The following is a 26,844-nucleotide window of genomic DNA, read 5'->3' as shown; positions in this document are numbered from 1 at the left end:
AATAATGAAGGCTTTCTTAGTCATAGCAGCATGGGGCTAAATGTTGGTAGTTGCACAGATCACAAGTCGGCCTGCTGGGCCGGGGTTTTGTAGGGCGCTTGTGTGTCGTTAAAGGAACACTTCAGGGACTCTGTATCGCCTCAGCAGAGGAGAGGAGGAGGAATCCGAATGTTCAGCCCCTGCAGAACTAATGGAATCTCGGCAAGATCATCCTTTCACGCAGCAGACCTTTATCTCCCCTCTACGTTTTAATAACGGAAACAATACAGCGACCTACACCAAATTTTCCCTTTCTCACATGAACAATGCTTTTGCCAACACGGTACCACCTTGATCGACTCATGTCAAAACATCGGGGAAGGGTTTCAATAAAGTGAAAGAAGATGAATGGTCTTTTTGAACGGAGGTACCGTGAACCTTGTGAGCCGTGCCCTCATTAAATCCTATGTGTGGATCACAAGTCTGATGTTATCCTATGTTCCGACATAAGTACACACTTAAATGACAAGAAAAAGACAACAAGGTCTACATTTGAGCCTTTGTGGGTTGCAGAAGATAAACTTAGATTCTCTCTAGTTTTCAAACAGTTGGTGCAAATTAGAGCGACAGAGCTGTGAAAGGCCTTGTTTGCAATGAAAACAGTTATTCATCTTCTCCCTAGTTACATAAAGTTCTCATGGCAACACGTTCTCAGAGCCTATTCACAGAGACGTGTTTGCTTTCAGTCGTCTTGGCCCAGTTCTGTATCTCCATTAGGTTCCATTGGGTGTGAATGGGCTCAGACACGAGGACGGATTTGATGGAAAACAGCAGTTTCTCAATAGCTGTTCACATGAGGTATTAGGTCAGGGACATGAAAGGGAATCCAGAGCTTTGTCGCTGCACTTTTCAGAACAGTTGGAGATGTTCGCTACAGCTTCTCCCATCGCATTCTCTCAACTATTAATATCAGTGTTACCAAAAGTTTTAACTTGAGTTAATTAAGTACTTAATTGCTTAAAGGATTGGTAGAGTGACAAACAACTTTGCCTTTTACGGTTGAAAAATCCAATCTTGTCTCCTCGGTGGTGACTGAACAATGTTAGTTTGGGGCTACTGGTAGCGCTACAACAAGATGGACCTGTGGTGGTCCTCCGAGTCGGTTGTTCAACACACCTGTCAATAGAAAGCCACTCATTTATTATACTAAGTTAATACTGAGCGGAGGGGGGTGAAGTAAACGTAGCTGACCGGCACGCGCTGCTGCACCGCCAAAAGAGCTGAGGAGCTTCAACCATGTTGGTTACCCTGTTTAGGTAAAAACAATGAGAATATTAATGAAGGATAAGGCACAGCTTATGTATCTACAGGAACATGAGGAGAGGTTTGGCCACATAAATACATCTTATAGATTATTTCAGCAGGGTTGTAGAAGGGCTCTGACTTATATGTATGTTATTACATCTTGTTTTATTACTAAGGGCCTTTTTCGACAGAGAAATGAAGCACAAAAGAATGAAAATGGAATACTTAATAGATGTTTGCAACTAAATATATACATTTAAAATCATATCAACTTTGTATCAAGATCTAATGGAGAAATGAGGAAATACAACCCTTTTATGTAAAACTGCGTATGTTAACTTGGTGTGAATATCACCGAGGATGAATCTGTGTTTTGTTCAACCCTGTTGGAGGAAATGTGGGGCAGTAAATGTAAAGCACTTCCATGTGTCTTGGCTATGTCTGGAAATTGTACAGTTTGGGGGAAATATCCATTCAGTTATTGTCAAAACTCTGAAATATGACATCCGTAAGTCACGTATGTTTCTCTGCTTTGGTAACGTAGATATTATGTTAAGAGGAGACCGGTATCTGTGGGAAACTGCCAGCAGCTCGTAAAAAGGTTTTTACCAAGAGATGGCATGAGATAGACCCACCATCACAGAATGGGTGGTGGAAAATTGGGACTGAAATGGAGATGACATGGAACTGTTGCCTCACAGAGTAAGAGCTCAAGTGCGAGTAATGGAAGATTTTTACACGCCAACGATAACACAAGATAAGAAAACCTGAATATTTCTCAGGATGCATCGTGCTTTAGAGCAGACTGAGCAATCCAGATCCCTTTTTTCATTCTCCTCTTGTACGTATGTATGAAAAGGCAAAATTAAAGTGTGAAAAACACGTCTCTGGGACTGAGCAACCTGAAGTCTGTAATTAAATTTGTTTCCCCCCACAGAACCTTCTGTAGATGTTAATGAAATAATTACCAATATCCAGTATATTTATTCCGCGCAGTTTGGTGTCATTACCAAATACATTTTTTCAGCGCCCTCATAATTGCTGGTAAAGCAATGTATTATAAAATGTAGATGCAACAACCGCAGTAATCTATTAGAAATTGCTTTGAGAAATCTGTAATGCAAGCCATTTATTTTTGATCCTCTATGATTTTCGTTAGTTGGCCATCTATGCATCTTTGTGTATTTTCAGAATTTTTAATTTATCTATTGCTGGAACTGCTTGCTATACTTCAGATTTTACTCTCCCTGATTCACCCAAGTTGAAACCTTGTTTTGTGCAAGTGCAAAATATGAAGCAGACCAGAAGATGGCCTTTTTCTTTTTTTTCCAACTATAAATTCACATTTCTGGAGCCCCGTCAACACATTTCCCGTGTGCAGTGATGTGCACCAGCAGTTTTAATTTGGAAGATAAAGATGCACATGGTAATCATGTGCAGTTACAAATAACTTTGTTGCTGAATAAAAGATATGAATATGGCATATACGTATGAATAATTATTTTGTTTGGTTGTCATTTGGATGAAGTTAAACTCAAGCAATTATTTGGGCTTAAACCCAGAAATGCAGCGAGAGACTCCCCAAGCAGATGGTCGACAATGGATTAGTTTGCAGGAAACAGGTACAGCTTAGCGACTAAAACCGTGTCATTGTGGTTAGCCGACATGTTGGAGGAGACGGGACGCATGGCAGTTCACTACCAAGGCACCACCCAGTTCCCTCACTTTGTACACCCAAACAGTCCAGTGTGGGTGGGGGCATGGAGGGAAACTGGGCCACTGTTTTAGAAGTCGAACAGAGATTCAGGAATGTGGCCAACAACGCAGCTCCGTCAGTGGCATTAGTCTTGATGCGGTGACACTCTTACGGCTTTGCTAGTGTCAAAGTTGTTGCTTTTTTAAAATTTCTTGTGAGAAGTCGTATCAACTAGTCATTTACGAAACTGAAAATACATATTTCCACAGTATGTACATTGCTTTTGGTGTAGTTCCACTGTCAATCCATTGACGTCGGTGAGTGTCATTCATACTCTGATTCCATTGGTAGAGCCGACACATGTCATTCTGTAACAGGGTGGCACTGTGAGCTGAATAGAGCAACAAGGTCACAGCTTAGACACAGATTTTCGTGTCTCTACAGTGATACCGTGAATTCCATGCAAGTGAGCTGCCCTTCCCATTTTGTCCTATCACAGCCACATGTCTCTGTGAGATACGTCACACTCTAATGCCTCGGCCAGGGGGAGATTACTGCCGTCTTTGTGTGTGCGTCATCAAACCAGCGGGCCCTATTTGCACAAAATTGAATCATGGTATCCACATGAGGTGAGTGTAATTGTGCTCTGTTTTGGTTATATGCGGCTCATCCCCCGAATTACCGACTTCAATTGGAACAAACACACAGATTCCCCTGCCTTCAGATTTAATCAACAAACGAATGGGCCTTATCGCCCTACAAGGCAGAGAATGATCACAGCGATAGAACCCAATCCAGACCTCGACCTGATCTTGGTTGTGTGGACATCTAGAGGAGTAGTGGGCCCATTGGACCCAGGGGCGGCGTAGGGGATACCGAGGAAACACAAATCTAGCGACTTCTCTGTTGCAGAAGGAGGCGGGGCTACCCAGCGCGTGCTCGCGGCGAGCGATCACAGGGAGACATGAAGGGGTATTGTATCGAAATGTGGTATCTTAAGTACTGTGTATCTTGATTATTTATATATTTGTGATTGAGTTTGAAGCCACTGCTCTAGCTTACTCAACACTTGCGTCACTCACTCAAAGACAGTGTTTTGGAGCGCGAGCCGGCAGCAAAGCTCAGGGAGAAAAAGAAGAGATGTCTGGAGGAAAGGGCATCGAAATATTTAAAAGTCTGTGACTTATTTGGCAAAACAGACCTATTGTTTTGTTATGCACCTTCAAAACCCCTACACACACACACACACACCCAGCATGCAACACTACAAACTACGATACAGGCAAATTGGTGGATTGTATTTAAAACACATGTACACATATCTTTTCTTTGTAATCATCCAAATGTAGTGTGTATGGGTATTTTTCCAAGCAGGCCACTGACTGGTCGATATGTTGAGTGGACCAGTCTGACAGTAACTCCTCCTCCTTCCCCCCCAGTCCGCCCTGATTGGATCGCCCTTAGATAACCGTAGATGCAACATGATGTGATATCTCATGGTATCACATTCAGCCACTTGGTATTGTTTTCACTCTCTACTCACTGCAGCTGTCCAAATGGACAAATGGGACAAGGGCGACTCTCCTCAAAGTGAGATTTATTTTGTCACCTATTGGTCACCGAAACCACAAACATTTTGTGAATTGTTGTATCTCTACCGTCACTCACCAAGTCAAAGTTATGTCTGATGACTCAGCTCTCAACAGCAATGCTTTTTTAACCAGAAAATACTTGATTGTTTAGTTGCATTAACGTTGCGTTAACATAGTTGATACCATTTCTCAACATGATGGTGCAAATGTACAAAACCACAGCAACGTCAGCAACGCGGAACAACCAGAGAGAGGCTGCACTGAACGTTACATCTTCACTACATCCCACTGAGACCAACACTTCCTTCATTAAAGGGATTTGGGACCTGTGTTCATGTCCATCCAGCAGTAGACCAATAGCAACTTTGCTAAAATGTAATCTGTGTATGCTGAGCCCTTAGTGCCATGGCGAGCTCCCATGGTCACGGGCAAAGTGTGTCATTCCACTGGCACAACTTAAATTACTTTATTCATGCAGCACAAATTGTGAGCTCAAAATATAAATTCAGAATAATTGCAAAATAGTTTATTTTTTAGAGTCAGCCTTTCCTCACTGTGATTAATTGCATTTTTCATGACACGCATAAAATGATCTAACTGGAAATGTTCAGTCATTATCCAATGGAAAATCTGAACTTTAATGGGGTTTTGCACATAAAACATAGAGTCACACTTACAGGACCAAGAAACATTTAGATCTCCTATTTGTATGGGATTGCAGCTTAATTGACCTTCATATTCCTTTCCCAAAGTGCTAAATCAAGCTGCCATGGTGCCTGTTTCTTAGATATGCTCCTTGCTTCACTTTCTTCTGAAGCTTCTTTAATCCAATTTTTAATACATTCTATTTGCATTTTCACTTAATCAGAAAACATAAACACTGGCTGTTGCACAACTCATTAAATTCTTAAGTTTTACTTAGCCTCATATGAATAAATGTATTATTCAAACCGACATAAAAGGGTACTGAAATGACTTAACTTATTACATTTTTCAATCATTGTAATTATCTCTTTTGTCAGAATTGCTGCAAAAACGATACATTTGAGAGCAGTATCATTGTATTGTTTTATTTTTCACCCATGTCTGCAATTTTATATTAGATTAACAGACCCTTTTTTCCCCCCATACATTCGTACCATCAAGACATGAAAACTATTGTAATGATTATCATCACGCAAAACCAATCGATAAAGAATACGTGTCCTTTATACCCACATTGTTGGTCTATCCAACGATTAAACTACTATTCCGGTATTTACAATGTAAAAGTAAAACTAAAAAGCCATGATTAACATTGTCTAAATATTCTAGGCTTAATGAATATTAATAATTTAAATGAAAGACAACACATTTATTGTTGAGAAGCCAAAATAAAGCAGATTGAAAGTAAAGTACAACGACACAACTCAGATTAGATTACTGCATGTTTTTTTCCAGGAACGTAGCCTGCTTGTGAACACTCTGCTGCACTGCTACTTTGAGTCATTACTAACACAAATCCGATAACATTTACCATGATGTCCGCTCTCCAAGCTCTCAGCCAAACACCCATTCCCCTGCGCCCCCTGTTTCAATATGGGGACATCTTCTTTTACAGAACCCAAGGCAACATTTCTTCAAGTAAATACTGCTCACATATTCTCTTGGAACGCAGTAATGAATCTGAAGTAAAGTGGGGAAAAAAACAGAACAGTTTGAGGCTAGGTTTAAGGAGGACATGAACATGCATGAAGATGCTGTGCAGTTATCACGGTGTAGCTGGAAGCCTTTAATCTAATTCAAACCTCTATTTCGTTTGTGTGCATTCGTTAAGGTTCCAAACAAAGGCACATAATTCAAATCCTGGTAAACAGATTGAATAAAGAATATCATCAACACACTGAGGACACACTGAATGAGCCACCCGATGATACAGAAACCACAGGTCCATCTCCTCCCATTAATCTTCATTTGAGCGCAATGAAGAACATGATCAACTGCGTAAACTCGACCACATGATACTTTTAGTTATGTCGAGGTTCCTGCAGATATTCTTCTATAGACTGTCACCGTGCACGTAGACCAATGCCTATTTATTTGTTTCAATTTGAGTCAATTGTTCCCATCGCGGGGCACACATTTAATCTGAAGAGGACCCAGTAAGAAAAACACACCATTATCTCCTTTCTAAACACATTCCCACTCCCAAATCTGGTAGCATGGTAGCATTCTCCACACCCCTCCCATTTTGCGCGGGTCACTTTCCGCTCGTTAAGTACTACTTGTTTTTGCAAAAATGTAGTTGGTTACATTCAGGACAACATGGTTTGAGTCCAATTGTCTCCGTCTGTTACGTTGTTGGAAACGTGACTTAAGACATGAAGCTACATGAAGCTACATCATAGCGGACACAACCGCAGCGGCTGGTTGTTTTTATTTACATATCCACTCGGCACGTTGACACGTGATGAGCTCAAACCTCGGACAGAAGCATTTCGATGTTGCCAAGTGCACGTGTTGTAATCACATGTGCTGTTACTCTGTCGGGGCGATTCTCATGTGGCTCTGTAGAGTCTGAGGTTGCAATTTGGTAAAAAGTAATTGAATTTGGGCCATAATTAAAAAGTGCAAGGAGCGATGTGGTCCCTCCCGCTATGCCTTTCATCTAGTGTTTTTAGTTTTCCTCACGAAAGCCAGTAATTTAAATTGGTCTATAGAAGCCTTGTTAAATTGGATTTGTAGTCTAATATGACGCCGGCATTAGGAAGACAGGAATGACTCCAGGATCAGTCATGGAGAAATCTGGAGAGGAAGAGGCGCATTTATTACATGGCTGTTAGAGTGAGTTTAATGTGAAGACATACTGTAGAATCAAAGCCAGTAAACAAAATGTACTGTTACAATATTTAACGAGGAATTATTGCACGGGCTCCTTATCCACCCCTTTCTCCCAGCAGGATGAACAGGTTCATGGCTCCTGAGGGCCCTGATTTCTCCCGCCGCACAGCTGCAATCAGAGCTGCATCATTAGGGAACACTGCAACTGTAGAGCTGTAGGCTCTAAATTATTCACAACCCCGGTGGAATGGAGACGATAACACGGACTCAACGAGTCAACAAGAGGTGCTGAGCATGATGGAGAGAAGAAGCAAGTCACACCGAGTGCAGAGATAATGGAGGGAACGATAGGGAACCAAATTGGCTGATAGAGGGGAAAAGAGCAAGCAGCACTAGAGCTGGTTGGAAAGGCTGTCGGCGTGTTGTACTCCTCTGATGGTCCACTGGAGCACTGGGCAATACTCGCACTGTCGGCTGTTTGTGAGCTGCTGATGTGTGACCATGCTTCGATTGCACTCAGTGTAAGTAGGAATACTGGGACCAGCAGGGGGGGGGGTTTAAGTCAACGGGGCTGCTGTGTATTTCTGTGTCGTTGTCACATGCTGTGTTCCGGGTTCTTTGGGAGGCCCTGGAACAATAAGCAGTGACCATAGTTCATCATCGCTTGTCATTACTTCTCATTAAACGTCAGTCTCAATGATCTAGTTTTGGGCCTAGCCTAATACATCAAAAACACAAAACTATTTGATCGCCTTAAAACAGCATATTGATCAGCCAGTTAGCTTACTTCTGGCCTCATGGTTCTAGGGTTTGAGAGCATGCTACTTAAGGAAGTAAAACTAATAAACTATTCCTAGTGATCAGCAATGATGTAGCACTAACATCAACATCAAAACAAACAATTTCTATATGATGTACTATTTTAGGAGCTTTATTTACTATATATATATATTGTTTTTAAAGGGCTGCAACCTGCTACACAGTGGAGACAAACAAAAAAAGCAGAGCATTCCTTTGCTTATTCAACCCAACCCACAGCAGGAAGAGGCCACACAGCAGCAACAAAACAATGCACTAGTAAATTGGTCGTCACATCAACATTGAAAGTTCAACACCAGGCATTGTTGATGTAAACAGATCAGCTACAGGCGATAATCTACTCAAGGCTTCAGTTTGTTGTTTGTTGTCTCCCCCCACGATGTCAACAAGTGCATTCTGGTATATGACGTGGTTGTTTCAATAATCAAGACTTTTAAACAACAATATAGTGTAGCAAAATGAATGAACGCATGTCTGTGCGCCGCCCTTGGCCTTATTCTATATATATCCAGCGTAGACAGTTTATTCAAACCTGCTCGCTCAAGCTTACAAAATGGGTTTTGTCATAGAACTGTCATTCGCTTGATGCATTGCCATCATGTGCTTCTAATACTGAGACATGAAGGTCATTCATGTCCACATCTGGACATGGCCTTCGCTGTTCATTTTCCTAATTCCTCTGAAAGTCCCGATGGCCAATACAACATCAGCTTGACCTTTTTAATGTGGAGCAGAATATCAAACTAAAATGCAAGTTAAGCATTCCAATTAAAGCCAGTATTATACTTCCTGTACTGGGGAGGTTGCATTTCAGTCAATAGCAACATGAAAAATTGGGATTGGTTTTTTTCAACACCTTCTAAAGATTATTCTCCCCAGAATGTTGCTTGTACCTTCTCATGCCAGATTTGAACAGGAGTGAAAAGCATTGAGTGCTCAGTCCGGCCACTTTAATAAATGAATGGGGTCTGAACAAGTAGGCGTTCTTTAGTTGGAATGTCTCCACACACTCTGTCATACTTATGCATACTTATCGCAATACTTCACCATTGGGTTACCACCTTAGCTGATGGATAGGGACTTATCAGGCTGTATTGAAAATATTCAAGCTCACCTCTGATATAATCAAAGTGTGAGTTCTTGCTTGTATTTGTAAATTCCCTTTTAAGTTCAACCATAACCAGTTTCAATAGGACGACTTTGACAACTGCCTGGACCGCGACTGCTTTTATTTGTTAGGTGGTGGTGTACTCCTCCGTCCTGAGTTTGGTTGCCAGTGGTTCTGCACAGGCTCCACACGTTTGGCTCTAATGTCTCTTGAAATCGTGTCTGAACCTTGGCGCTGCAGAGGCTGTGCTGAGTGTGTATCTGATGCCTTCCTGCCTGCTTGCATATTCTGGTCACCATTTTTAGATCCTCCTCTGTACCAAGCTGGAGAAAGTGGTCACATGACGTGATAAAGGAAGTAGACATTAGAGAGGTGTTATGTGATTTATTTTATCCCGGCTATGAACCAATCAGATTAGGTGATTTTTTCCCACCCAATCCATTTATCCTTGTTGAATGCTGCGATAAAGAGTCATGTGAATAAGATAATAACAGCGCATTTCTGTTCATGGCGGGGGGGGGGGGGGGGGGGGGGGGGCGGCTCTCCATATAATGGCAGGGGAAACACTGTAGTTACTGTGAAACAAATATATAGTTAGCGTGTTTATTGTAATGGAGGGGTCGTCGCTCCCCATCACCACTGGCAGTTACCCACTCGCTCTTTGTTCACACAGAACTTGTTTTTGTGTGTGTTTTGAGGGCGTGTGAAATCGACACACTGGCACGAATCCCTGGTTGACTCTTTTTTTCTTTCATCTGGGTTTGTTTATTTGGTCGGGGGTTGCTTTCATCCTCTTTAATTTTCTCTTGCCGTTTTTGAGTTACAGAATAATTAGCTTGGTGCAAAAGCGTCAGATAACCGTATTCAGGTGTGACTCATATGAATATACAAAATGTAATGCTTACCTTGAGTGCAGTAAGAGTTTTGGTCCTCAAAATCATGTAAAAGCCTCACGACTACTGTTGACTACTCTCCCCCCGGTTAATTATGATCAAACTGTTAATAAGAAAATTGCTTTGTTATTCATTGCCTGTGAGGCATGGCATTGATGGCACAAAACTGGTTTTCCTAAATGTTTCCTTTTTTTTTTAATCAGTTTGGCCCAGCTTAAGGAATTTTTATTTTTAATTTTTTGTTTAATCCATTTTGGCTGAACAAACACTGGATTCTGCCAAATGCCTATACAAGTCGATCCAGTTTACCTCATCTACCCTCTGAATTATGGTGGAACAGATTTTGCCTTCATCAGATAGCATTCAAATGCGTCGTGTTTAGTTTGGAGAAGTGGCATTCATTCAGCCAGGCCACGTCAGGGGGTTGAATGCAATCTGCACTTCTGTCGACATACTGGCTTACGTCTGTTGTGCATTACACAGTTTGACAGTCAAAATCAATGCGGCTTAATAAGGAGAGATCTGATTCAGCAGCAGATCTGGACAGCGCCACTCGCCACCCCCCCCCCCCCCCCCCCCCCCCCCGACCTCCTCTCCCCACAGAGTAGAACAAAGCATCAACAATTTCATCCTCCACCCCCATTGAAAACCCACTTTGATTTAAAAACGGTCGTGTGATCAAAACCAATGGCAATGGTCAAACAGTCATTAACATGGAAAGCAATTTCCTTTTTCTCCCATTCCTGCAGTCTAACTGCAGGTATGTACGAGAGGTTATTTTAATTTGATGCAATAGGCTTGAAGATGTAAGGGTTATGGCTATACCACACACATTATGGCTGGAGGGTTTTGTCAGCCGTGGGTGTTTTTTGAGGGCATTTTGGAAATTTCCAAAGATTTGTTGTTCTTCTTTTAGCTATGGGACACTGATGTGTCCTTCTGAGATTATTTTTGATTTTATTTTGGCAAATTCCTGCAGCCACATCAGAAACTAATTAGCTCTGGCATTTTACAAATTTGTTATGATTTTGAACTAATCGCTAGCTCACCATGTTTGATGTCTCTGTGATGGCATTTATTGCTGTTTTCGAACATTTTGTTTCATCCAAGGTGAGTACACGAGAAATATGAACCTTAATCGGGTTACATTTAGATGAATTCTAGAGACATGATGTCATGTTTGTATTCACAAAGGAATATGCAAACATAAACAATTTTAGAAAAACAACGCCCCACTTAACGTTTAACTCCACTTAAATCTTCTTTTTACTTTTTCTTTTGCTTTAATTCTTCCTTCGATTCATCTTTTGCCATTTGTAATGGTTTTCGCCACTTAAAACAGTGGAAAAACTAACCAACCACAACTAGATGTGATGGAAATCTCAGGGCAGGGCCATGGTAAGTCTGTGTTAACTAATGTTGGAGTACCACAGTTATTTGTGGACTACAAAATGAATCTTAGGTTGTATGGCAACAACTTGCACTGAACCCTGATATGCATGTAGTAAATTAATAAAGAACCACTTCCTGTCCGTATCTTTACATCCCTCCTCAATCTGCTGAGCTCATAGCTGAAGATCAATAACTGCACAAGGCAACACCAACAACAGTTCTTCTAAATATATTCATTATTTTCTATTAAGAAATGTTTTATCTTTGCTTTCATTTTCTAGGTTGGTCATCATTTTCACAAGTGATGCATAGAAAAGGTTTTGCAAATGTCTCACACACCCAAACACACATACATAATTTTAGAACACATATGAGGACTTTAAATGAACTCAATTCCTCCCCTAACCATAAATAAAACCTGTTTCTCTAATTGTTAATGCTAACATGTGAATGTGAGGAATAGAAAGCTTGCAAGAAGGCTGGAAGGCTGAACACGCACAAACACACTGGTGAGGCGAGCTATATCGTTAGTCTTCCTGTCTTGCACTAGCTTAACTCTGACTATGTGTCCAAAACAGCCTCACAGCATTGTTAGTATTGATGGATGAGGTTCCAAGATAATGCAAACCAGATCCCAGCAGACAAATACGCCCTAATGTGATTAGGATATATGCATCCTACATGTTCACAAACAAGTGAAAACAAACACACACTCCCAATGAAAATTAAAAGCGCTACATTAACCAGAGCTGCGCATTAAGGGAGCAGATGAATAGCATTATGAAAAGAGAATTGTCAATTTGCAGCAAAGATGAGTTGGCTTGAGCTGTTTTGTTTCTCACAGGTGCAAAAAAAAAAAACATTCCCGTCATGGGAGGAGCTTTTACCAAACAGCAGTCTGACCAAAGGTCAGGTGATTTGAAATAACCACGGAAAAGAGCGATGAAGCAGTAACAACGAGAGACCAGAGATGCACCAACTAGCCACTGTCGATGCCTCTGTTCGACTCTGTACGACACGCCACACAAACCGCTGTCCAAGTGGCCGCCGGTGGTTTACAGCGTCAATTAATGCCATAAAACCGACAGAATCATACAAAATACCCGGATATTAATGAATTTGTGGACATATTGCCCAGCTCTACATCCACATTTGGATTAGCAATGAGTATTTCCCATTCAATTTATTTATTTCTATTAGGAGCGCTGTGCTTTGCATGGAATACCACTAATTAGGTTTAAATGTTTGAGTGATGTGCTGTGGAAGCTCTGCTCTGAGCCGCTGCTCACTTAATCACTCGTAAGAGCGCCAGAGCAGACATAGCGTGATGAAACATGAGAGCAACGCAGTGTTCAGTTTTACAGTAGAGATGGAGAGAGATATCAGGTTAACATTGATAATTTTAGATTGGATGCTGTGCACCTCCGTCCATTTCACCACAGAACATTAAGACTCTTTCATTCCAAGCACGAGCTCCTTGGATAACACTGTTACTCCTCTCGAATGATGGTCATATTTGCACTCTCTCTCTCCGCTACGCAGTCGGACACAGACGCACGTGGGCAGCCACCACATACACATGCACAGCGCTAGCATGGCGCTCGCTAACATGGCGCTTGCTAACATGACGCTCGCTAGTATGGCGCTTGCTAACATGACGCTCACATGGCGCTAGCTAGCATTGCACTAGCAATAACAGGACGGCTGACAGGTGGCTAAAACTGCCAAGAGAAAATGTTGCATGCCTTTGTGGCTAGCCTCCGCTTTCCTTCGTGGCACAGACATGAACAGATGACTTAAGGTAGGTAGTCAAGCCATCGTTTTCCCTCTTCTCTGTCCGCATTTCTCTCTCTTTTATATTACAGATCTGCGGTTATCTAGCTAATGCTCACAAATATGCACTTCCCACAATGTGAGTCAGAGGTGCGATACCATCCTTTTACAACTTAGGTTGAATGAAAATGAAGTGCTTATAATTATAGATTTACTTTAAGTGGTGGTGGTGGTTTGATCGTTGTGTTTCAAAACAACAAAAGAAATCTCAATGGATTGCAAGCTATACTGTACTTGTATTTGTATATTCCAACATCCTCGGGCAGTCTAGGCCAAACTCTCTAGCTTTTCTACTGCTATTGATACTAAAAACTACTAATTCTAATTATACTGCTAGTACTACCAGTACTACTACTAATATTACTACTGAAAATACATTTTTAAAATCTTAAAATCTTTTGTCATTTCTGTATTTTCAGCAATGTTTTGAAATTAATTTCAGTAGTTCTATTTCTGTATTTTTTTTAAATTCACTTTAGCTTTTCTCATTTGTTCAGCATAACAATTTTCTAGTTGAATTTGAAGCCCTTTCATCCATATTTATCTCGGTTTAAAGGGTATGTGTCATGTCCCTTTATTGGTTTTTAATTGTATTTGTGGTTCTTTTTAAACAACTTTACAAGCTTAAATGTAAAAGAAATAACCAATAAATCCCTTTTATTCAAAAACGAATACTCTGAATTCAAACCAGTTTTCGCCCGTTCTTGGACACATCTCTGTAATGGTGCGTTCACATCAAAAGCGAAGCGTGTTTTCTCGCGAGTAGATTCCACGCAAAGTCAATGCACAGACGTCTGCTCTCGAATGAGGCGGATTTTAAACGGGCAGCTCGAAAGACGCGAAAGCCAATCAGAGTTAAGATGCTCCGCTCGTCATCACCGCCGTCCTGCTGTCACAGCGTGAACACACTTTATGAAACAGCCGCTCCGGAGAAACACAGAACGCCTGCAAGTTAGTTTGTGTCTAACCGAGTGACGCTGGTGGATCCGAGCCGAGACAACATTAAACCGGCTGCTGGTCAGCCTGAAGCAGCGCTGGAAGCGCCGGTGTTACGTGCCTACTGGTTTTTGAACCTACTGGTTTGGCTACGCGTGCCTGTTTGTTTTCCCCCGACAGCGGCAGATGTTGTCGGTCTCGGTCACCTGATTGGTCACTCATTCGCAAACATATTGCTGAAAATGTTCAAAATGCATCCCATATCCAATGCACCGATTATTATTGTATAAGTGAGCACTACATCACTGCCACGTATGAAGAAATACATAAAACATACATTTATTAAAAGATCGCCACAACCTGGATTCGAACCCAGTCAAGCAAAACAGCCGCACTTTATAAAACGGCGGCGCTACGCCGTAGCCCGACTGAGCTTCCTAGTGTCCCATCTAATTTCAATACTTGTCATAAAATTTCCCATGGTCAGTGGCAAGAAAACCTTTTTCAATTCATACGACAAATAAGGAGCACGCATTGTGTTTATTTATTGCCATGGTGGATAGCGGAAAAAGAAACCTTCTCAATAGAAAAAAACGGAGATAAGTCTCGCCCCCTTTCAGGCGCGAATGAAGCGAAATACCCGCTTTTTCCCCGAGTAATCCTGGTCGTCGCTGATTGTTCGGCATTTGCAGTCTTCCACATTTGTGTCCCTGATGTCAGGATTTAACTGTGTAAAGACACTGAAGAATGAAAAACTGATATCACAACATAACATCTTTTAGAGCAGTTATGCAGTGGTTAAATTGGGGTGCATGTAGCGCTTCGGGTAGGTGAAGGCACTCCAGGGGGTACGTGAGAACTTTAACATAAACATCCATTCAAAAGTCCTTTTAAAAATTGTTATTTTTTTCTGTTAGGGGGGTCATCGGCTGAAAGAAATATTGTTTAGGAGGTACATCGTTAAAAAAAGGTTGAGAACCACTGTTTCAGATGTACAGTTCCTGTATGCATCTCTCGGCGGATTGACCCTTCATACTTTCACCGTATATACCTAGCAACTTAGACCTACTTCCCAAACAAAATCCTTTATATATGCATAGAGTGTGTAGAAGAACAAAGAAAGCAGCACACATTTCCATCATGCACAGTGCTCATTTAGCAGACCTTCAGCTGAGCCAATAAGGGAATTCAGGAGGACCAAATGCATATGACACAGTCAGCAAAGCATTTCATGATAATCAAAGAGACAGTGGCAGCCCTTAGCTGGGGCTGTGTTTCCTTTCTATTATGGGATCCGGCAGGGAGCATGCTCCACTCTGTGCTGCAGTGCCTTAACATCACTTCCCATCTGGTCATCGCCTCCCTCCACTCTGAGCGGTGTCCGGGTAAAGGCGCGGACGAATAGAGGAAAGCCAACATATCATTAAACAAAGTGGAAACACATCAGAAGGGAAGCTGGCAGAGATAGTAATGCAAAGCCTGAGCACAGACATTGGGGAAATCACAAAAGCTCGGTGCCTGTTCGTGTGTGCATTGGCAAATGTGTGTTTGCTGTTCTCTTACTAACACAACGCTACCCAAACAAAGCACAGAATCAACCCTGTGACACTGTGCAGTTTCCTTTAAAAGTAGGGCTCGTGTGTAATGTCATTGCCAGAAAAGAAAATAACAGCAAACCCCTCAGACATAATCATAATGAATATCATTCTGTATTGAAAAAGACTCGCAGCGAACATTTGAGACCATAAAAACATGGACCGAATGTTTTACAGAGATAATTGAGTGGGGTCACCTTCTCATAAACCTTTATGGATATTGGTATTGCATCCAGAGGAGTCATCCCCCGCTGGCTGTTAGAAGGGTTGAAGGGCTTTTATCAGTGGGTTTACCTGAGCTCTATTTATTGCTAAAAACATCTGCTAAGAAGCAGAAATTGATGAACGCAATGAAACTGAGCTTTATTGCGTATTGAGTATGCTAAATTTATCTGTGGGTATGTTATTTTTCAGAGATGTGGATGTCTTTTCAAACCGCCTGTATCATGGATGGCAGATTTCAAATGGCGAATCAAACTTTTGCTACAGCGTGCAACAGTGCCTGAGCTACTACTTCACGCACACACCATGTTAGTAAGTGTCTCCTTCAGCACTTTAATCATCAGCCATGTTGTGGGTCGTGTCGTCAGGGAAGTCGTTCCTTTGCCATGTCTCTAAAAGCGAAGGGATGGCCAGGAGGCGGTGGGAGGGGAGAGTGGCAGAGAGGGAGGCAGATTGTTGATGAGCTCGGAGCCAAAGAGAAAACAGCACAATTTGCGTAATAGAATTTGGGACGGTTAAGCTACATGAAGCCTGCCGCTGGTTGAGGGAGTGCAGCAGTCTGCGCTGCGGCTCACCAACACACAGCAACTTGACCCGAGTGTGTCTCTCGACTGCACAGCGGCCGCGGCCATGCCTTCAAATTGCAGTCTGACTCCACCGCAGCCACAAGCTGTCAAGTGAGGCACCACCTCGCATCCGACGGCCCCCATTAGACCAAGGGAGCGTGGGGGAGGGGTGAAAGGAAGAATTGCAACTTCCACGAATGGAGGGAAACCTTGAAGCTACAATGACGGCTTCCGCCGAAGCTCTGGCCCGTCCCTCCTCCGGGGCGCCGGGCCCTCGGGTGGAGCACGCGCGGACGGCCCAGGCCACCCTAACCCCGGACCCCCGCAGCGCATACGGGTGCCTGCTGCTTGTACTGATCCTACTCCTGCTTTCTCTCTTTGGCAGCTGGGCGGTGGTCCACCTCACCCTGGGGCCGCACGCGGGGTCACCCTTCCGGGTGTCCGCCAGCTACGACCAGCGCATTGTGCAGGATGACACGGCCACCATCGAGCCCCACTTCACCACCAACTGCACCATGGGTAAGTTGGCCCAGCCGCGTTGTTCCGTTTAGAAATGAAGATGCCGCGTTAGTACTTTTATGTGTCTACTGATGATGTTGTTGAATGTATTATTTTTTAAACTGACCTGTTCAAAACACTAGAAATGAGTATTGATCTCAAGAAAATATGAATATAAAATATGAAGAAAAAGTTTAGTTTGTCACATTTTCCATTTCAAAGAGTAATTAACACTTGGATGGATTTGAATTAATTATGTGATTTCCTTTTTAAAACTTGCTTGCACCATGTTGAGCAGTGTAATTGGTCGACTGCAAGACTGAAATAAAAATCATCGATTTGATTAGTATGAATGATCACAATTCCTCCGAGCTCGCTGCAGAGCAACTCACCTCAACATTTCAATTGTGCGTTACCGAGGAAATATGGACAACACCCTTGTTTCCAAGTAGGTGGCGTTTAAGTGGAGTGGATATGGTATATAATATATTTTTAAAAAAAGAATCCGATGGCTTGTCATTATTTTGTATGCAGTATGCCGATATCTGCATTTGGTTAAATGTAGTCTGAAGATGCTTCATTTCAAGCTTCCGTAAAAATTTTTACCCGACTTGTTTACTAAACCACGTTAGTCTGCTGAGCTCACATAAAAGGGAATTAAAAAGTAAAGGATGGCCGAGAAAAGTGCCCCTCCAGGAGCACACTAAATGAAATCTTAAATTGGCAGCACTGCTGAAAAAGATTCCTACATTTATAGAAAACGGTGCACTGAGGAAAACTACTTTTTCTGAAACTAGTTTTGCAATAACAGTGATGGAGGCAGTACGCACGTCCTTTTTTTAATTAAAAACGTATTAATATTCAGTTAACGGTTAAAATCCAACTTTTAAAAATGAAGTAAAACAAGTTTTAGTATTAACATTAACATGTTCAAAAGGAGACAGAAGAGACAGACTGTTTATCAAGTGATAATCCAACGAACATTTGCAGGTTAAAACTTCAAAAATGCAAACCGTAAAAGTACACAAGTAAGTACCCAAACACTTAAAGTGTTTGAGTATAAAGATCCTCGAGTAAAGAACAAGTACCTTATAGCTGTACTCGTGTAGAAGCTGCTTAGTCTTCAATTATCTTTAGTTACCCTGGTATCATTACCTGCCTTATTGCGCCTGCTGAAGGAATTATAACGAACAACAAGCAGCTGCACTGATTGCATTTTAGGACGATAAAATGTTGCCTGGGTTTGCACGGGTGATTCAATATTGCCTCTGGAAGCTACAAAGGGTATTTCAAAACAGGACGGTATTGAGCTTAATTAAATAGATATCTTAGAAATACAATAAATAGACATATCGGCATTGTACAATTTTAGACAGATCTTTTTTGACCTGCACATTTTAAAACTGCACAGATCGTCATGGTAACAGGCCTCTTATTGAGTTTTTGTGAGCCTGTGTCATATATGCTCAGTCAATATTTGACTCAGATGAAGAAGGAGCAATAGCTCAACAAGGACATTTTCAGTGGAAATGGGCTGTTTGGACTCAGGAGGTCAGGTGGGAGGAATGAGTCAAACGGAAAAATTCATCATTTTATCACAGCTGGCCCAAAGAGGCAACAAATCAGCCTGACCACCTGACCCCCATTACATTATCTGGATTTGGTTGGCAAATTTGTAAAAGAGAGATGTTAAAAAACTCATTTCAGATTTCTTCGACTGACTCAACCCTGCATAAAACTTTAAATCCTGCTATCATCTCTGCTATTTTACAACTAAATCCCTGAAATTAAAGTGCAAAAGAAATACAGAATAGAATTCAACTGATAAACATTGAGAAAGCAAACAGGTTTGAGCAGTGTCTAATTGCTCTTGATGGCTGCTGCACCGTGTTTCCGTCGTCCAGGAAACAAGACACAGGTCGGGAGAATAACAGGACGCAGACGTGCTGCCCTCTGCTGCAGGCACCACCTGGGCCCCCTGCTCCACCCCCACTATCCACTAAGTCCTCCACGCGTCTCGCCATGCTCGCCGCGTGGCACTGCCACATTGTGAGGTGTTCTTAACCACCCCCCACCCCCATCCCCCTTCCAGCACCTGGGCTCAAATTACTTTCCCTACTTGCCTTAACACAGAGCAACAGGTCTGTAGACACTTGGTCTTCTGCCTTTTTCTCTGTGCTGCTGTGCGCAACGTTTTTCTGCAGACAATCTGCAGTAAGTTAGTACTGCTTCTCAGATCGGTGACAGAGAGGAAAACTGCTGAAAATACCCATCAGTATTTTCATTTCAGACTAATTGTTGTCACAAGACACAATATCTCCAACTTACTTTCAGCTGAATCTTCATTAAAATTCAACCTGTAATTGTTATCTTCAACACTGAATTGGAGATTTCACAGCGGCCATTGCCTCCCTCTTAGTTGTTTTGTGGAGCAGAAAGGCGGCGATTACTCAAGCCAGTCAAGTGCAAGGAGATAAAGTCAATACGGGATAAATAAAAGGAGCGGTGTCCGACTTCTTTCTCCAAACCCTTCTGCTTTAATTAACTCATCAGTCACAGGGCCAACAAGCAATACAATTTGTTTGCCCCTAAAGTGACTTGTGTGGTCGTGTGCCTATCTCTGGAGCTCGTCCCCCCTCACACGCAGGAAGCTACCATCCCGCTTATTGCTACTACTTTTTTTTTGGCAGTTGTAGCGCAGCTGCAAAGACATCGTAATAATTCAAGCGTGGCAAACCTTCCAATGATAAACTCAACCCCCTCCAGCATCTCATCCTGGGAGTAAACAGACACTAGCAAGATGACTGGCAAGCTCATTACCAGATTGTGTCAATAGCAGATTTGACTTTGCCTCCGTGATGGCGCTGTGGCAAGGCAGAAGGTCACATTTGCGTTTGCACATTACAACAAGGTTTGTCCGTTGCAGAGCACATTCGCATTTGTGCACTTTTATCAAAGCTGTCACAGTTCATTTTTTTCCCCTCGGATTGGACATGTAGCCAAGACAAGGCTGCGGCAAACCACGTGGGAATTTGAACCAGTGACCTTCGCTTCAACGGCCCATTGCCTTAACCATTACACCTCCGCCGCAGCAGGCCTGTAATGGAGCGTTACGGCGAGTCTATACTTTGCAGGTGGATACACAGCAGCACGGGGGGGGGGCGCCGGGGCCATCAATCATGCGCGGCCCTCTGAAAGCAATGAAGGAAATGGGTTTGGAGGCAGCTGGTGGACGGGCGCAGTGTCTGCAATGTGGATGGATGGGTGAAGGGGAGGGGGGGAAATAAGCCAATCGGTACCATAGTGTGGTTCTGAAACTCGCCTTTAAATATGCTGAACGTATCCCACATAAGCTTTTAACTGAACACAAATTTGAAAAAAAGACTGACTGTCAGAGCAGTGTGAGATCACATTTATGAGGTCAAAAGGATGTCAAAAATTGGAGAAACTTAATAAAAGTTGAGGGATGTCACAAGGTGATGCGGTGGCCCCATGAGGGAGGGTTATAGAGTATAAGGTTCCTCGTCTCTCTTGTGAAGAGTCATAAGCTCCGCCGCTGCTCATGAGTCCCTCGCTGTGCACGTGTGCAGACTGAATAATGTTGAGCAGGTGTGCATCAGGTCAGTCCTCGTCGTGAGCCCAAGGTGGGATTGTCCGATGGGAAACACATCCTGTACAGGGCTCTTGGGGTCTTGCCGCCTAGGATTTACCTCCTGCAGTGCCCATATACTAGATTCGCACTTTTAATGATATTCTGCTTTGCCTTCAGTAGCAGAATCAAACTTAATCACGAGAAGGCCGTCCACCCAAACTGACCAGCCGGACAAGGAGAACATTAATGAGGGAAGCCACCAAGAGGCCCATGGTAACGCTGGAGGACGAGGATCCACAGCTAAAGGGGCAGAATCTATCAGCAGTGTGCTCCACAAATCCGGCGTTTATGGAAGAGTGGCAAGAAGAAAGCCGCCATTGAAAGTAAACCAGAAAGAATCCCTTTTGGACTTTGCCACAAGCCATGAGGGACACACAGCAAACATGTGGACAAAGGTGCTCGTCAGATGAGATCAAAATGGAACTTTTTGGCCTCAATGGCAAACGCTGAGTGGAGGAAACCCAACACCGGCCATCACCCTGAGCACAGCATCCCACCATTACCTTACATGGAAGTGAGCCAGGGATGCATTTGAATGAAATGAAATGTGTTTGTTATTAAGCAAGGATCTCTGATTAGCACGTTTTTAGCGATTAGCAAGTTTTCCGTTAGCTCCCATCACCCATGCGATACAATCAATAGCAGGACTGCCTTGACCAGGGGTCCCCAACCTTTTTGGCCTCACAGACCGTTTTCATGTTAGACAATATTTTGTGGGCCGGTCTTGACGGTGTGGTTTTTAAACACAACGAAATAACCGGCCGACGGGGGGGTTGTAGTCGTAGACCGACGGGGTGAAAGGTGGAGGGGGGGTGGAGTTGCGCCCTCTCGGTCCGCTGGTGGGCGACTAGCTATGCGCAAATGACAAAAAAAAAGATCCTTTCTTTGGTGCGGCCTGGAACCAATTGGTGGTTGAGGAGCTCAGGCCTATTGGCTGACCTGCTCTAGAACCTCTTCATAATCAAAAGAGACATTATTGGGACGCTCAACGTAACTGGTTGAGATTTAGTCTCCCAGTACATTTATCAGACTTAACCAGACTTAAAGAGAGAGCTCTGTTCCATCTTTTAGTTGTATATCAGCCCACTGGCTTTAAATGACCACTCAACACTGGTTAGTGGTGTAACGCACCAATGTGGATCCTTTAACACTACGGGGACTCTACAATCCATTCAAACTTATTCATTAGCAGTTCCACCACACTCACAACAATGCAGACATTCAGGTCTGTTGAGCATTGGCCATTTTTACACAGCTCACCATATACTCTTTCTTTACATTGGATTAGCTCTGATGTGGATTTTATTTTCTGCCTGTTGGTCTGGATTAAGGCAATGGAACGGCATCTCATTTTACAAGTATAAGAAGATAAGTACTTCAGGAGCCTTGGGGGCAGTCATAACTTCATCTGCCTGCCATATTCATTCGGAGGTGATTTGATGGATATTTGTGGCTGATGGAAGACATAACCTGCCGAGACATGCCCCTGTCCATGTCTTCACCACGTCCCACCTCCAATCGGTGGGCCCCTCCACACAAACTGGCTACAAACTGGCTTTTTGTTGCAGGCACCTGTCCAAGACAATCTACACAGGCAGTTTCATTTTAAGATATTGAGCAAGTGTTGAATGGCCCAGGGCACCAAGTAGAGTGTTCCCAGCATACATATACCAAATGGAACAGATGTCTAAATCAACCCTGACCTGGCAGGAAGGAGGACATTTCTGGATATTATGGACTAAGCACCGTTGAAGAAAAGTCGGTCATTAAGATACAGCAATCCTAAATCTCATTTTAATGCTGCAGAGGGCATATTTGTGCAGCGGCACAAGAACTTATTCTGGCCATTGAGTCACCTCAAATGACAGGCTTTACTGTGTTGCATGCTGAAGTCTGCAGGAGAGAGATATTTCATGGACTCTGTCTCGAGCTCTAGAGAAGACTCACTAACTGTTCTATGACCTTTACTGACTTCGATCTATGGCTGGTGCGGACTTCAACAACGCTTAGAGATTTTATATCCGTAGAAAATGGCCTGTGGCATTTACCCACGCCTGTTGAGGTAATCGTTAAGTCAGGGATGTCAACAAAGCCATCATTAACAAAAGGCTTGTGCTAATGGAGGAGTAAAACTCATAGTTATTACTGTCTGAGATGAAGATATCAATTACATATTGTAAACCTTAAATGTACTGCTCCGTCTGTAATCTAACTGAGAAACATCAAGGAAAAGTTGTCACTGAGGAATCCAAGCCCTCCGGTTTGATAGTGATGGGACTGAGCGGAGGCCACCGTTTCTCCACAGCTGCTCACCTCTGCGGGACAGACGCTTTGATGTCAAAGCTGCTCTCTGTGCCAAGTCGATAACAGGGTGTTTTTACATAAACAAGTTGGTGTGCGGCAGAAGGTAATAAAAGTCAGCACGTGATACTTTAGTGATTCAATAGGAAGATACCAAAGTATATAACACACAATTGGATTACCCATCCTTTGTGTGTGTTTCAAGGCGCTCACCACTACATTTCCATTCTTGCTGTCCTGATTCTTGGTTATGTAGCTGTATCAAGATGTTCATCAAGTCAGAACTATTTGATTTCTGTGTTCAGTCACATTGACCCCGTCATTTCTAGCCTAGGCTCTGGGGATGGGCATGTTGGTCGGTGTTAAATGGATTGTCATGATATTTTATGAATAAGCTCCACAGAGATTGAGTCTGAATGACTTTCGAGATCTCCAAACCTTTCCTCCAGCAGGAGTTCTATATTTGTTGTTTTGAGTGAAGTATTTCAACAATTGTTGGATACATTTCCATGAAATCTGCTAAAGATGGGTTGATCTGACCGGTTTTACTTTGTGTTCAGTGCTAATTAGCATTTATAGTGCTTCCACTATAAATCAAGAAAGTAGACCAGTTCTTGTTCAACATAAATTCATGATAAGTGGTTGTGTTCTTTTTTGAGCGCTCTCCTCCGACTGGCCAGCAGCACAAGGGATCAATGCGCCTGCATTTGCCCCTGTAGTGTTGGATAATTGGTTAGGTATAGGAAAGCCTGTGGGTCAGGTTGAAACAGCTTTAAAGCTCCGTTACCTCAGTGAGGAAGTTACAGTTTGAAATGGGACATGGGCAGCACTGGCTTGTGTGGGTTTGACCCATCCATCCACTGTGACCTCCTCATGAGCAGACTGTTACTCCTTTTTCCATCTGTCCTCACTCACCATTACTGCCGCATTTATTTACAACGCCTTTTTTTCCTGGAGTTGTATGTGCATCATAGTCTTAATTGAAAGTGTAGTAATGAACACCGAGCCTTGCTTAGCATTTGTATTTGCATTCAAAGAATTGACTCGGCGGTGCTGAGTCAAATCCTCACGGACCTGTTAGCATGGCCGGAGAATCACACTGTTGCTGCTTTAATGCTACCTGCCAGCTGCATGTATTATCCGGACAGAAGCCAGTTGGCCTGCGTTGAATTGAGGGGATTTTTCTTTACAATACTTAAGTGAATGTGGAAATGAGCTCCTCATTAAACTAATCAGCTGCCCCAGTATATGCTCTGTTCACAATGCTTTCCCTCCACACTGATGAGTCAGAAGCTCGCTAAAGCAGTCAGAAGATAATTATATTCAATCTAATGTGCAGGATAATTGTCAAAGTGACATAGCAAAGGATACATAGTATGCACCTGACAGGTTTGAAGGTAAGTAAAACAAGACAGCATTACGTATTTGAATAGACCTTTTTGATTCTCAAAGAGAAGGTGCATTTCACCTTTATATGTACAAAGACTACCAACTATTTCTTTCCATCTATCCCCAAGTCCACTCACGTGCGTGCCGCTGTCTCTCCAGCAGGCAGCATGACAGATAGTGAGAGTGATTGGACAGATCTCTGACCAATCGAGCGTGGCTGTGTGCAGTTAATTGAATTTATGAGTGAATATGTCTTGTCCTGTCCACCGACCGGTGGGGAACTCGGCTGCATCCATCCTTCAGCATCCCAGCCACTCCACATCCCGCCTTCGCCGTGCAGGGCCGTAGCGGCGAGGCTCCTGGCTCGGGTCGCCAAAGCTTCCCAGTGACGGAGCGCAGTCTGCGTTACACAATATGAGATCAAAGAATACACATCCAAGAATGAGCGCAAAAAGAGAAATTGGAACTAACTTCATTTGTTCATTTGAATGCGAGTTTTTTCCTTCTTCCACTCTGCACACGAGCAGGTTTCAAGCCATGACATCCTGAAGCATTTTTGCCCCTGTTGTTCTCACAGAGCACACAGACTGCTTTCAGCGTCTGCTATGGAGTTTCACAACCATCTTTTTCAAGCTTGAGTGACAACAAAGAAACGTCCGTCTGCATTTAAATCCACAACCAATGTCCAGTGGCCAGGCAAACCGCTTTGCCAGTTATATGTATATATGGGTGGAACTAGTGTGTGGGATGTTCTCCAAGTACCATACCTCTGACCCTCTTTTGTGGCACCTAAAACAACGCTTCAGATATCTATTTTTATTCATTTGATTCCTTTTTGCTGTTGAGTTAGTAAACCATTCCCTGATTTTGATCCTGTAAGCAGATGACATTCGTAAAAGTAAAAGTAAATCTGATGAAAGGGACTTCCTGAAGAGGGAAAGGAAAAGCAAAACTTTATTTAAAAAGACATCTATAAAACATGACTTTAGCAGAAATGAGAGGAACTTCAAAATGGCTCTCTTCTTATAATTGGGTCTGCTTAAAAAAACACGACTGAACATTTTTAAGTGCATAAACAATAGAATAAAACATATAAAGTGTTTAAGAAGCAACACTAAATATGGTGTAGAGGCCCTTTGCCTCGCACATTGAGTTCCTCTTGGTTGGGGTTTCGTGTGGATTGTTTTTGACGCGTGACAAAGTTCATGAGTCAACCATAGTCTTTTTGCTGTCCTTTATTTTGTTCTTCTTTGTATATACATACCATTCCCAATCGTTCACGTTTACCTTTACGCTTGACGCTTCACGTTTACCTTTACGCTTCACGTTTCACGGTCGAAAAACTATTTCCCTTCCAACACCCAACACCTGTGCCCAGTAACCCTTCTGATTATATAGCCATTGCGGCCTAACTGAAACGCCTCCTCTCACCTCCCTAGGGGGTGGGGCTAACAGACAAACAATAACAAAAATGGCTCTTACACACCGGCCCCTAATTGGTTCTGGCGACAGACAAGACAATTTCACATAATTCTATAACATAAGGAGCCATTACATTTGAAACAAAAAAAACATTTTAAAGTAATCAGTTTCAATTCACTTATCTATATACACTTTACAGTATAAACATCATGCTAGTTCAATATTATTTTTTACATATCTGCTGCTTCGCAAAGAAGACAAATCTTTGTCACTGGTCTCTCGATTACACTACTTTTGGTTTGGAGACGAACAGAACGCACAAGTCCTTTCCTATCAGGAAATGTTTGTAGTATCTTTCCAAGTATCCACGATCCACGAGGTGCTGTTGAATCAACAACGACAACTATGTCTCCAGGGAAAAATCCTTTTTTTTCCTCATTCCACTTTTGCCTTTCCTGCAGCAACGGTATATACTCTTGTGTCCATCGTTTCTAAAACAAGTCAGCCAAATACTGAGTTTGTCTCCATCTTCTTTTAATGTACATATCACCTTTCTCGAATAGCCCAGGTGGATAGACTGGGTTTCCTTTCATCAACAGAATGTGGTTTGGTGTTAATGGCTCGAGGTCATTAGGATCATCAGACAATTGTGTAATGGGACGACCATGGAGTATGCATTCCACTTCGCATAGCAAAGTGTGAAATCCTTCATCCTCCAGACATTGCTGATGAAGCACAGTACTTAGAATCCTCCTAACCATACGTATGATGCGCTCCCAAATGCCACCATGATGGGATCCGGCAGGGGGGTTGAAAGTCCATTTGA

The 26,844-nt window shown here is 42.7% G+C and overlaps 1 protein-coding gene across 2 annotated transcripts in view; it reads left to right on the top strand.

Annotated features, from left to right (window-relative positions):
* The window catches only part of alk (ALK receptor tyrosine kinase), a 265,070-nt gene that overhangs the window by 182,420 nt on the left and 55,806 nt on the right, over positions 1–26,844 (top strand). For both annotated transcript variants that reach the window (XM_062557175.1, XM_062557174.1), the window contains exon 5: positions 17,142–17,275. In XM_062557175.1, coding sequence (XP_062413159.1) covers positions 17,142–17,275 — 134 coding nt within the window. The remainder of the gene's footprint in view (positions 1–17,141; positions 17,276–26,844) is intronic.

This window comes from Pungitius pungitius, chromosome 14 (genome assembly GCF_949316345.1).
Source record: "Pungitius pungitius chromosome 14, fPunPun2.1, whole genome shotgun sequence".
NCBI classification, from domain to species: domain Eukaryota; kingdom Metazoa; phylum Chordata; class Actinopteri; order Perciformes; family Gasterosteidae; genus Pungitius; species Pungitius pungitius.
Note: the sequence above shows the minus strand (reverse complement) of the source record. Positions and strands in the feature narration are given on the sequence as shown.